Consider the following 13,120-nt stretch of genomic DNA (forward strand, 5'->3'; position numbering starts at 1 on the left):
GGTATTCACCATCAAAGATCATAAAAGCAATATTCTCTTTTCATCATCCTCCTTTTGTTTCCCGACATTTTACCGTGGTGCACTTTGATTGGCTGAGGATCAGAAAAGCAACACTTTGTGAATGATGTTTGGAGAAATCATAAAACGCTTTGAAAGCGCGGCGCTGTCACAAAGCTGCAATACCACCTGCTGTGTGGCATATCTAAACAAGCAGAATGCAGAAAGCATGCTCTCATGCGCCACACCACAGCCGTCGCCATGGCAACATCATCCCGCCGTCTATTACGCCAGCAAATTTACTAGGTGCTAACATGCACAGTAAAAATGGGCAAATGTCTACCTTTAGCTTGGCCCTCAACCCTCAAAGAGCACATTCACAGTGTTTAATACGTTATTTACCTCTCATGGGTACACTTTAGCACACCTCAGGGTGTTACAGGGTCCAGCTAAAAGGGACAGATTTTCCTTGTTATTCTGATTATTTACAAGTTTATGTACAAGTCATGGTATTTTACATAACATGGTATAATATACTGAACCTATATCTATAATACATCTGTCGAAGCCTACAGCATATTTACATGGACCTTCGTAAAAGCCTTTACGGTAAACCGAAAGGTTACAGTAAGCAGCCATGTGTCTATGTTGCCACATTAGTTATTGAATGGTACATTGTTTAAATGTGTCTTTGTTGTGTGACTGATATCAAAAATAGTTTCCCATTTTGCATTTCTGCAACAAAAGTGTTTCCATGTTGCATTCACTAGAAATGACATTGACATTCATTCAAAACAGTCAGTAAGGGTACACAATGACTGTTTGACTTGGGCATGCAGAGACCGTCGAAATGCAAATACTTTCTTGCCAATCCTCTTATGATACATTTGAGAGCATGAGTTACTGTTAATTGTTGTTTTAACCTATATTTTATGAAATTTGCTGTGGGTCACTGATGCCTAAAAGCACGTCTTGACGTCTCTCTGATTCATTCAGCTGTGGGTCTGACCACCTGCCCAGAACCCGTAGTCCCTGCCAACGGCATCAAGCATGGTGACAGGTATATGGTGAATGAAGTTGTATCGTTCAGCTGTGAGCCGGGATATGTGCTTCAGGTGAGTTGCACCAACCTGCTTGCCACCTTGGGAAATGTATTTACCCTTGACCTGCTATTCCAACGTTGTATATCTGTTGTTTTTCAGGGGCATTCTCACATAACATGTATGCCCGGAACCGTGCGACGATGGAACTACCCCCCTCCGCTTTGTATCGGTACACATCTTTCCATACTAACTAGACACCCCTGGACCCCAAGGATACGAATTTGCACCGTTTTCGTGCTTTTTATTATTCTGATGCTCTTGACAGTCGGTTTTGTGTCTCCGTTCTGCAGCAAAGTGCGGAGGAACCCTGCACGAGATGACTAATGTGATCCTAAGCCCGGGTTTCCCCGGGAACTACCCCGGAAACTTGGACTGCACCTGGAGGATAGTGCTACCCATCGGATACGGTGAGCGCACCGAGAGCCGCTACTGAATCAGCAGTCTGGAGATTAAGACTTCAAACGCCATCTCTAAAGCACTCTGATCCCCGCAGTGGATCGCACACTTGTGTACTCATTTATTATGACCAAAATAGCAACTTCAAGTCAACATGGAAATAAAATTGGGTCTGTGTACATTCTTAATACAAGTTTTCACGGGTAACTGAGGCACACCTTGCCAGAATATAAAAAAGAGAGTAATCTTCTATTTAAATGAAAGACGTTTGTTGAGGACTACATTTCGTTCTCATTGTACTGTACGTCCTGTTTGATATAAAAGATTTTCATGTTGACTTGAACTACATTATTCTGTAGTGTAAGAGCTGGAATGCAATCGCATGTTGCAAAAATAGTAAAAGTTTTCCACAACGTTTTCTTGAACAACTAGTGGTGTAGAGTAACCAAATACAACACAGCACGACTAATAATGGACCGGCAACCTTACAGTCAGTTATTTTCACTGAAGTCGCTCACATGGGTTATTTCAGTAAGTCATTCAGTGTCATCACCACACAGAGTTTTCAAGAATATCTGTACAGAATTGTATGTTTGGTTGCACTTGTAACGTTTGTGTAACGTTTCCTCCTTAAATTCAGAGCTCACATGCAATAACTTATTGAAAACCGTTGCGAATGTAAAACCGTTCTGCCGTAAATTGTTACATTCAGTTCAACGCTAAGAGCTGACTTTAAGTTCGTTGAATGTATCATTAACTCTAATGCATGTGCCGTATGAACTCATGCGTCAGGTAGTTACCACGAAAATAACCGACAACCTCGTGTCGATCTGCCACTCGGTTCTGCCACTCAACACAAGGTTTCTCTCAACTTTTGAGACTTTGCCATTGGATTCAACTCTGTGAACTCCCTCCTTCCAGTTCAAATGAGCAAAGAACAAAAGAGTCATTCCCGATGTTAACAAGGTAATTGCATGTGGCTTGAAAAAAACATTCACACTTATCCTCGAGCGCAACTATTTCTCCTCCACTCCCCTCGAACTTGGAAGAAAACAATGTAACATTGAGATATCCAGAAGCAATTTTCTGCCTTATCGAGCAGCTGCCGCGCACGCTACGGCAAGAACGATCATGTTTGTGCCGCGCAGCAAAAATGCATTAGCTTTTACTGTTAACAGGGTACAATCATTTGAATAAGGCACACAGATGGCTTTGTGGATGCTGATTATAGCTTTTAGGACAGTCTGAATAGGTAGAGTTAAGTGCAGTTAGAGGATAGCGCCGCGTCAGAATGACAATAAAGCTAATCTTTCACACAACCGCCCAGGACATCTTCTCAGTGCCAGCTTCCAGCCAACAGCATCAAACAGTGAATCATTTGTTGTCGGATCATCCGGCGGTCCTATTTCTGTGTAACTAATATCAAGATCATCGGCAAATGTTTCGGTTGGAGACAAAGAGGGGATAATTGTTGAAGACGAGGTGGAGTTAATAGCGTGTAATTGTAATTTTTCACAGTGGCATCTTTCCTGTCAGCTTGGAGCTACCCGCGATGCGTTTCAGTGTTTTGGGGTTTTCTTTTGATTAAAAGCGCAGAGCCAGAAATAAGCAGCTCTGGAGTAGTTACTAAGAAACGGTGTCCTCTCGCAATAATAACATCATCACAGTGTGAGTCTTACAGTGGAGTCCAAAAGTATGACACTGCATTAAAAATCAGCGTTTTCTTTTATTTAAGTCTGAACAGGAATCGAGCAAACTGAAGAAACGGGCATTTTAGATGTTGCACTTTTTCTAGGCTACTAACCAAATGCTTCTTTCAAATTTCTTGTGATGTGGAATGTTGTCAGATCATGCCAAAACAAAACAGCAAAGTAAAATAAAATCTAAAATTCTTGTCGATTCTTAAATGTAACTTGACTCGAATTGTTTAGCTGGGTATCAAATTTTGACATGGTGAAAGTTTAACATCTCATGGTTCACTCCACAGGGGCGCACATCCAGTTCCTCAACTTCACCTCTGAGGACAACCACGATTTTTTGGAGGTTCGCAATGGGCCGCACCACAGCAGCTCTCTGATTGGTCAGTTCAGCGGCAGCCAGCTCCCGCCCCCTCTGCTGAGCAGCACGCACGAAACCGTCATCCACTTCTACAGCGACCACTCCGAAAACAGACAGGGCTTCAAACTTACTTACCAAGGTGGGTGAATGGACATGCGTCATTTGCATACAGCCCCATCTTTCCTTTCAAACATCTGCCTCGCTTGATTTGGGATCGGTTCTTTTGGCGAGAGTGAAGGCCTTTTACCAGGATCATTAGAAATCTAAAGATTCACATCCTTTTAGATCACAGTGAGGACACTCCATTATGACAGCTGGGGTCTTGAAAGCATTTTGAAATCAATAAGATGGTGCATTTGGACGTGCACTCGGATTCCACTTGATATATATAACTCGCCATTGTCTGGTCACCTCACTTGTAGGTCAGACCGTTCGAATCTCCCCTTTTCTCGTCCGCTCCGCACCAGGTTAAAAGGGCCCTGAGGTGCGCTGCTAGACGGGCCTGTGCGGGCCGGAATACTGATGTCATGTTTTCACATGTTGGAGGATGAATAAATATATTTACAAAATCTGTCGATAGCAAGCAGTATGGGTAGCAGGAATTAAATTAAATTAAATGGCTCAGTATTAAATTCACTTTATTTGTGTTTTCCTTCCTTCAGCGTATGAATTACACAATTGTCAAGACCCATATCCGTTTCACAATGGCTACATCACAAACAGCGATTTCAACGCGGGCCAGTCCATAACGTTCGAGTGCTTCCCCGGATACGTTTTGGTCGGCCATCCTGTGCTAACGTGCCAGCATGGAGTCAACCGGAAGTGGAACCACCCGTTCCCTCGCTGCGAAGGTAAAGAGTTTGGTTCGTTTCTCTTTTCCCCTCTCTCTTTGGTTGGTACACGGTGTGCTGTGATCGGCGTACTGCTACTTTCAGCCCACTTTAACTTTTAAAACAGGAGGCATCAATAATTCTCTGACTTTTCCAGACTTTTCAAGCCTTTTTAACTATGCTCTTTAACCGAAGTGTTACTTTGTATCACTAATACAATAAGAACCATTGAGTTTTAAAAGCATCTTTAAAACTGGCTTTGAAGAGCTGGGCAGTGGAGACGTAAGCTACTGGGAGCCGTTCTCAATTGTAGTCTTGATGATTAGCGTGGGTAGTGTAGTGTGAAAGCCGACCTGTCTTATATCGATCAGTCGCTCAAGTCATGCCTCCCACTTTTCCGATTGCAAGTAGGAAAAGTGTTGAAGCTAGGGGAAAAGTATTAAAGACATGTAATGCTTTTCATATGTCAGTGTTAACGAAAAATTCAGGATAGTCTTGTGTGAAGAACAACCTAAAACTGTAGTTGTGGTTCAGTGCAAATCTTCTGATTCTCTATAATTGCACACAGCCCCCAAAATGGTCAAAAGTTTGACGGCCTTGATTTCTCTCATGTGTCTGAATATGTGTGACAGACTTAAATTTGAAAGCGGCACTGAAGATTTTTGGGAAAAAACCCTCCTTTGTGTTCCTCACAGAAAGCCGTCAAAGGTTCTGAAGTCTGGGAAAGTAGCGTACAGTATCTGCCATAGTGCCTATTTAAATATTACATGAATGGTCTTTTGCGGTCCTCTCTGGAGCTTGACAGCTGTGGTCACTATGAACTGTCATAAAGACGATTGAAGATTAGTTGAAATTGGGAGTTTATAACTCTCATGTTTAGTTTCCAAGCAGTATTCAGCAAGATTAGTAATGCAGTCACGGTCGAGTAATGCTTGCATCTCCACACAGCTCCCTGTGGCTACAATGTGACGGCTCCAAACGGCACCATCTTCTCCCCCGACTACCCAAACGAGTACCCGGACTCTCAGGACTGCACTTGGCTCATCACCGTGCCCCACGGTCATGGTGTTTACATCAACTTCACCCTGCTCCAGACAGAGCCTGTTACCGACTACATTGCCGTCTGGTGAGCGAAACTCCAAACCCATTATTTAAGCTGAGAGAAACCAGACTAATGTTGCTATTGCTTTCGTGCTTTAAATGGATCATTACCCAGATCGAGCGTCGCTTTGTTTACCAATATTTGTTCTTGGTGGTCGCTGTGCGTAACGCGACTTCGGAATTATAGTAATTCAAAAGCTTTGCAGTGAAGTTAATCTTCTCATGTCTAAAAAAAACAAAAAGTATTTTAACACTGTTACGGTCATGTAACATTTTGTATTGTAACATTGTTTTCTGAAGTATCCTAGAATCAAATCTGTAGTTGCTCTTAAATAAGATTTGATGATGTTGTCTTTCACTTATCCAAAAATGAAAATGCTGTTAGAAATTCTCTTTTTTCTGCTGAACACAAAGTTGTTTGGAGGAACGTTTGTAACCAACTATCTCTTTAAGTATCAACTTAGTCTCAGATGCGTCTCCTAAAATTGCTTGGGAGGAATAAAAACAGAAACGAATGAGACAATTGTTAAACTACACAAAGAGTACGAAGCTGTCAGATGAATGTAAAGTAAAATTTGAAGTTCATATTGAAACCTTCAATAATATTGACTTTAATTGCAGATCTGAGGTCAGTTTGTGACGTTGTTGAGATGTTCATTTGTGAGATTTCTGCCTCGTTCTCATGCGAAATATCTGTGATGCATTCCATTTAATCTTAGTGATATCTAGGAGAAATAATTGAGATATTACAGAGATTTCTTTCTCATGGGACGTAACCCTCAAGTTATCATTACTGTCTTATTCTATTTATTATAATACATCCAAATGTTCTGCTGTTTTATGTTTTGCTGTTTCTCATTATGTGATTCTCATTAGATTGTGATTAAATATTAATTAGCATAAATTAAAGGCAGTACAACAATTACTACAAGGATGTATAAATACTGTACAAGTTAAATAATATACCGTTCATTTTTCACATAGCAGTAATGAGAATTTGGGACCGCCTGTGCTCGTCATAAAAATAATCTCTTAATCATTTTAAAATTGGCTCTAAAAAAAGAGTTTTTTTCATAGACACTGTTATATATTGAGGTTTTGTAATTATAAGTCACAAAAACAGGAGGAAATCTTGTTTAGTTAAACTATAAGCGTTATAATCACATGCAGCGAGAACACAGAGAACATTTCCACGGAATAATCGGAACCGCTGCCATCTTGATTAATACCCAGTGCAGCAATGGTGAACATATACATTTCCAGCCTCTTTCCAGGTAATATCGGCCATTAATCTTCAAAAGCCATTAAACAAGTGAACCAGTCTGTTAAGTCATCATTTATGCTATTTTTGTTCAAGCTAGTTCGGTAATGTAACGCTTACATTCAACGGTCAGCACAATCTCTCCATAAATGCAAGAGTAAATCAATTTTCTCAAAACGCTCTTGAATGGCGAGGCATTATTTTGGTTGGTAATGGAATTTCAATACGCGTTTCCTTCTTCCAGGGACGGCCCAGAGCAGAGTTACCTGCAGCTGGGGATTTTCAGCGGCAACACGGCCCTGGAGTCAGCCTACAGCACTTTCAACCAGGTTCTTATCAGGTTCCACAGCGACTTCTCCACCAGTGGATTCTTTGTCCTCAATTTCCACGGTTAGTTTCTCCTCCGAATGAAAACTGTCGCAGGCGAGGCGCAATGCGGACCGTAAAGCACGCCTCAAAATATATTTGAAATATGAGATTCATCTTGTTTTTACACGCTAAGGAGGCATGACTGCTGTGGTTCTGATGACACGACATTATTTCTGGAGCTTAGATGAGTCAAAAATAGAAGCTTCTTTTGGCTTCTTTGATAACGGTTGCGGCGTGCAGGCATGCGTCGACCGTGTGAAAATCAACTAGTCTTTCATGAAAACCCTCCGACTTCCATTTCTCAACAAGTCTGGCTTATTTGTGAGGTGCTTTAAATACTGCTTTTATTCTCGAGAGAAAAGTCTGCGTTGACGCCTAGAAATATATGTCGCCGTCATTTGAGTTTTTATTCTGCGAGTTCCGCGTGTGTGAAGATGCAAATCGCTTCAAAACCTCTTTTATTTCCTCAGCTTATCGGCTGAAGAAATGCTCGCATCCCCCTTCTGTCGAACAAGCGGAGATATTATTTGAAGACCAGGACTATGAAATCGGTATGAACTACTGACCATTTGTCCAATAATAGCAAAGGTGTGATAAAGGCAGCGTTTGAGAGCAAAGTGATTCGGCTGTTATTTCTCTGTTCAGGCGACATCGTGAGGTACAGATGCTTTCCTGGATTCACACTGGCTGGTAGCGATGAGGTCACCTGTAAGCTGAACTCTCATCTGCAGTTTGAGGGTCCGTCCCCAACTTGTGACGGTAAGGGAAGATGTGTGACTCGAGTTTAATTGTTGAAGCTCACAAATCCATTTAATCAAAACATTAAAGGGATAGTTCACAAAAAATGAACATTCTGTCGTCAATTACTCACCCTCAGATTGTTCCAAACCTGTATACATTTCTTTGTTCTACTGAACATAACAGAAGATATTTGAAAGAATGTCAAACAGATCTCATCCCCCTTAGTGTTTATTTCCCCTACTATGGCAGTAAATCGGGGATGAGATCTGTTTGGTAAGTGACATTCTTCCAAATATCTTCCTTCCTGTTTAGCAGAACAAAGACATTTGGCACAACCCGAGGGTGAGTAATGATGACAGAATTTTCATTTTTGGGCGAACTGTCCCTTTAAGCCTGTTGTTGCTCTATTGGGGCATTATTTTAATTCAAGAACAATTCTAATAAAAAACAATTATACAATACAATTATTATTATCATAGAATATTTATTATTAAATTAACTAGAATGTTTATTTTAGGGATTATACTGCCTTTAAAAAAAATCACTGCCTTTACGCAAATTGATTACTTACGAAACGAATGAAAATTCAAAATTAGCAACAACAAAAAAAAGAAAAAGATTTTTAGGTCAAATTTCAAAGAAACTCGGATACAGAGTTAGTTTTCATTATGTACTGTAAGACATGTACTATTGATAGATGGATTGAATAATTGGTTGACTTTGGTTAAATGCAGTGAAATGACAAAGGTGATTACAATAGAGGGAGAGCTGGCAAGATGATGATGATGATTTTGCTGAAGAGAACAAGAGAAAGGTCAGAAATGATGGCTGGAGATCAGAACAGGGCTCATCGTGTCCTTGCGCTCACAGATAGAGGGAGCCGTGCACAGAATACTGCTGGACATGTGACAGTTTAAACTGATCTGGTACATACTGTAACACTCACTGGTGTGGCAATGGCACATTTACCCACACACACACTTTAACTTTTAGCATTTGTCTGTTGGTAATGAGCTGACCAGCTGTTAGCACTCACCTGCAAATCAGTTTGGGTGGATAATACAATCATTAATATTCATAAAGCAGGTGGCATTTGCCGCAGTGTGCTGCTGATGCACAGTGACTACCTGAAGAGAGAAGTTAACAACAGAAGAACAAAACATTCAACAAACATGCACTTGTCAAGTGGTTTTAGTAGTTGGCCCAATTATGAAACTTTCCAGGCAAAATGATAGATTGATTGATGTCTCAGAAAAGGTTCGCTTTTAAACTATATGAGTTTATCGAAGACTTTTTAAACTAATCAAATATACAGTCCCCCAAATAATACACAAGTTTCACAAAATTCACAGATATACATTAGTTCTTCCCAAACCTGAGCATGACTACACAACACGCAGAGAACTATTTTGATACCCCTAATGATATTTGAAGCGAAAATGTTGCACATTACTTTTAGTCAGCCTGTACACTAAAAAAGAAATTGTTGTTGATTTTGTTTATATCATTTGCAATAATAGCGGAGGACTTGACGGTTATTATGTAAGTCTGTAACAGCTCTAAACTTAACAAATGATGGCATATGGCACGAAACATTACTGATTTGTTTACAATCCATCCAAATCTAAATGGCTACCATTAGTCATCTCGCAATTTCAACAAAACTTCAATCATATCAGCCAGCTACGTACAGTAATGTGACCTTTGTGACCACATAAACCAGCAGTGTTCCCAAAGCAGCAGCATTACAGAAACCAGCTCAGGATTGAAGACCTACAAGCTCATTTCCATAAGCAACAAATGTAAGCAGTGGATCAGTAGGACCATCAATTCTATCATCCGGGCCCAAACATTGTCACACTTGTCCCGGACCATCTGGCCGTCTTTATTGTTAAGCATAATTCGTACTTTTGTGTTCATTTGTATTTATGATCAGGGCAGATGTCGCTAGAGAAAAAGTAGTTTTTAGATTTTGATCATTTGGATGGTAATATCATATATTACCCATATTTCCGATTTTGCTTTTTTATGTGTACGACCACATATTGTCCACTTCAAGCGTCTGAAGTAATAATGTTGGATAATTATCGTGACGCCTACAGCCTGCAAAAATGTAATACATGAAAAGATGGCTGAAAATGCCCAAGAGGAAGCACTGCATTGTTGTACTACAACAAACAGACACTAGCCGACAGCTGTCTTGGTAGCAAGTGGGGAAAAAACGGTCCGCTTCTCCTCAGTAGGGCTTTCAGTTGTAAATCTGAGCAGTTTGCCGTGTCTGTACTTTCTGTACAATGCCACGAAGAAGCGATAGTTCTCCTAGTTTGTTTCCTCCTCCTCCTCGCCCACAAGGCGGATTAACAAAAAGCTCCGGCTTACTTTGTAGCTTCCTCAAACCTCGGCTCGCAGCCCCTGAGGTGAAACCGGGAGAAGCTTCTGTGTGCGTGTTAAAGAAAGTTTTTAAACTTTCCTCATTGTACTGAAATACTCCGAGAGCTTGTGTTTTGTTAGTTAACGCATCATTATTCGCTACTAATAGCTGTAATTGCTGTGTTTTCTCTGTGTACGCTACAGCTCAGTGTCCTGCCAATGAAGAGCGATCTGCTTCCTCTGGGGTGATCCTGAGTCCCGGCTTTCCAAAAAACTACCCCAATTCTCAGACCTGCTCTTGGATCATCCGAGTTCTGCCCACCTTCACCATCGCCATCTATGTGGAAATGTTCCAGAGTGAGAAACAGTTTGACGAACTGGAAATATTTGATGGTAAACTTTTTCCGTTCTGAAATGTGAATCTTTACACATCATATAAAAACACAGTAAATAAACTGATTGACATCTTATTAAACTTGCGGGCACATAATACAGTACTTTTATATCTATTATGACTGAAAGTAATGATTTGCAATTTAGTGAGTGAAAATAAAATGTCATTATAGAACTTTATTTCTCTACACACTGATTCTTTGTGTCATTTCTTATAAGCTTTTGCTTATAAAATAAGCATGTGTCATGTTGGTGCATTGCGGATGAAATATTCAGCTTTATTTGTTGTGTTTGTGATGTTTTATTTACCAGGACCATCTGGACAGAGCCCGCTGTTGGTGGCTTTGAGTGGGAACCATTCCACGCAATTGAATTTCACTAGCAAAACCAATCAGCTTTACCTCAGATGGTCAACCGATCATGCGACCAGCAAGAAAGGCTTTAAAATACGCTACACGGGTTTGTTAACCATCTCTCTGATTTCATCTATGACATTACAGAGTATTGAATATGCTTAAACAAAAGTTTCTCCCTCAGTACATGGGATACTTGCAGACATAGATATAAATAACTAGATGCCGCATTAGCATCTGTTTCTATGGGCCACTATAAGTAGGTCGTCAGTTATATTGGAGTCCGTTATCACTCAAAATTCACTCATAAATGCCCATGGTTTTCAGTGTCGGGGCATAGTCTACAGTGAGTGACATCAGTGGACCCCTCCAAGATGACAGACACATCTACATGACTGGCATCTAGTTATTTATATCTATGCCTACAGATGATTTCAATAGAGTTTGATGTTAGCATGTTGCTAAGCTAACACCTTGATACTTAAAATAAACATGAAATTATTTATTTTTTTACTTAAAAAAAACTAGGAGGGGGTGGGGGTTCAATGAAAAGACACAAAATGTTGTAAACATTGTTTGCTATTTTTCTATACTGCGTGACTTTTTTTAAAATAGACATAGCCTTTTTTACTGTCATCGCGATGCAAGTATGCGTTCAAGGTTCATTCAGAACCTGTATATGACTCTTTCTTCTTTGAAACAAAAAAATATATGAAGAGTTTGGTTCCAAAATAGATAACTTTTTATTGTGCTTTCCAATTAATATCAATCAAACTGCAGTTAGTTTGTTTTGATTTAAGCCGTAATAACAAAAAAAACACAGCTTACTTACACAATAAAACCCAATAGAAACATGATAACATTATAAAAAACATGATTTAAAAATTTTAAAAATCCATTTTGGAACCAAACTCTGTGTCTCAGTGGTTTCAGGGTGTCCATAGAAGTCAATCTTGTCCATTGTTGTTTGGTTATCAACATTCTTCAAAATATCTTCCTTTGTGTTCTGAGGGCGAGTAAATAACGAAAGATTTTTCATTTTGGGGCAAACTTTCCCTTTCTTTCTTGTGATATTACAGCTCTTTGCTTTTATTTGGCAACAAAACATCTGTCTTTGCCTACAGTGTCAGAGTGGATTAACACCCAACTTTCCACCCTCCAAGGTTGTTGTTTTAGAATAATTGAGAGCATGTCAAGCTGTTATATGTTAGCCCTCATTAGGCTACACCAGATATTACCGTCCTTTGGGGAACCATTGGCAAGTCTGATATAATGGAGGTCAAAGATCCTGTAATGAATTTTGCTGAAGAACTACCATGCCATGTGCTTCAACCGGACTTTTCTACCAACAGGCCAGCGTGATATATGTCCCGTAGGCTCAGTGGCCACGATTACTCTCCATCTCTTCACCCCTTCCTCTCTGTCAATGTTTCACACTCATTCTCTTCATTTGAGTTGATCTTTCCGACACGCCGTGCCCTACCCAGGCCCATTATTCCAGAGTGTGTCGCCCCATGTTTCCCGTTTATTGAATTTTGTCACGAGTTGACAGAGAAAGCATTACATCGCTCACAGAGATGCTTTTCCAAACCCTCAGAGTGGCTACCGTGTTTCTAGATTCTTTACACAGCTGAAAAAATACAAAGATGTTCGTGTAACTTTTATCACTACAAAACCTGTTTGGGAAGCAACTTTAAGCCCCTCCTTGTTTTTCCTGCAGCGCTTGGTCCGTCGGGCTTTCGTGAAAGAACATTAGAATTCAATACCACGTGGATTTTTTACGCTAGGTGTAGTTAATCACTCGCGGCCGAGACCGAACCTCGGCAGACTCATAGTGTGATGATGCATTTGATTTGATCTGTCTGAAGTGAGATTAAGCTTCGACATCCCCAGAGCCTCCGCTTTCCTCCTTACGGTGGGCAAACTTGTATATGTGTCGCATCTAAAACAGGATCTAATGATCTGTTCATATCCATCAAGCTGTTTTTCGGTTCGTTTTATCTCAGAGTCCAACTTAAACACTGTGTTAATGGTCCCATGAAAGCAAGACCGAAGATGTGGCTCTTAGTACAGTGGAGTTTTGGCTTTTAAGTTTGCTTTGAATTCTTTTAAACTTGAGTCTAGTTGTCTACTGCGTCAATGTGGGTT

The 13,120-nt window shown here is 40.3% G+C and overlaps 1 protein-coding gene across 2 annotated transcripts in view; it reads left to right on the forward strand.

Annotated features, from left to right (window-relative positions):
• csmd1a (CUB and Sushi multiple domains 1a) overlaps positions 1 to 13,120 on the forward strand; it is a 480,783-nt gene that overhangs the window by 421,740 nt on the left and 45,923 nt on the right. For both annotated transcript variants that reach the window (XM_057341293.1, XM_057341294.1), the window contains exons 38-48: positions 994 to 1,112; positions 1,200 to 1,269; positions 1,391 to 1,507; positions 3,484 to 3,693; positions 4,217 to 4,405; positions 5,333 to 5,510; positions 6,991 to 7,136; positions 7,586 to 7,666; positions 7,761 to 7,874; positions 10,431 to 10,619; positions 10,932 to 11,078. In XM_057341293.1, the coding sequence (XP_057197276.1) occupies positions 994 to 1,112; positions 1,200 to 1,269; positions 1,391 to 1,507; positions 3,484 to 3,693; positions 4,217 to 4,405; positions 5,333 to 5,510; positions 6,991 to 7,136; positions 7,586 to 7,666; positions 7,761 to 7,874; positions 10,431 to 10,619; positions 10,932 to 11,078 (1,560 nt within the window). The remainder of the gene's footprint in view (positions 1 to 993; positions 1,113 to 1,199; positions 1,270 to 1,390; positions 1,508 to 3,483; positions 3,694 to 4,216; positions 4,406 to 5,332; positions 5,511 to 6,990; positions 7,137 to 7,585; positions 7,667 to 7,760; positions 7,875 to 10,430; positions 10,620 to 10,931; positions 11,079 to 13,120) is intronic.

Source organism: Triplophysa rosa, linkage group LG9 (genome assembly GCF_024868665.1).
Source record: "Triplophysa rosa linkage group LG9, Trosa_1v2, whole genome shotgun sequence".
NCBI lineage: Eukaryota > Metazoa > Chordata > Actinopteri > Cypriniformes > Nemacheilidae > Triplophysa > Triplophysa rosa.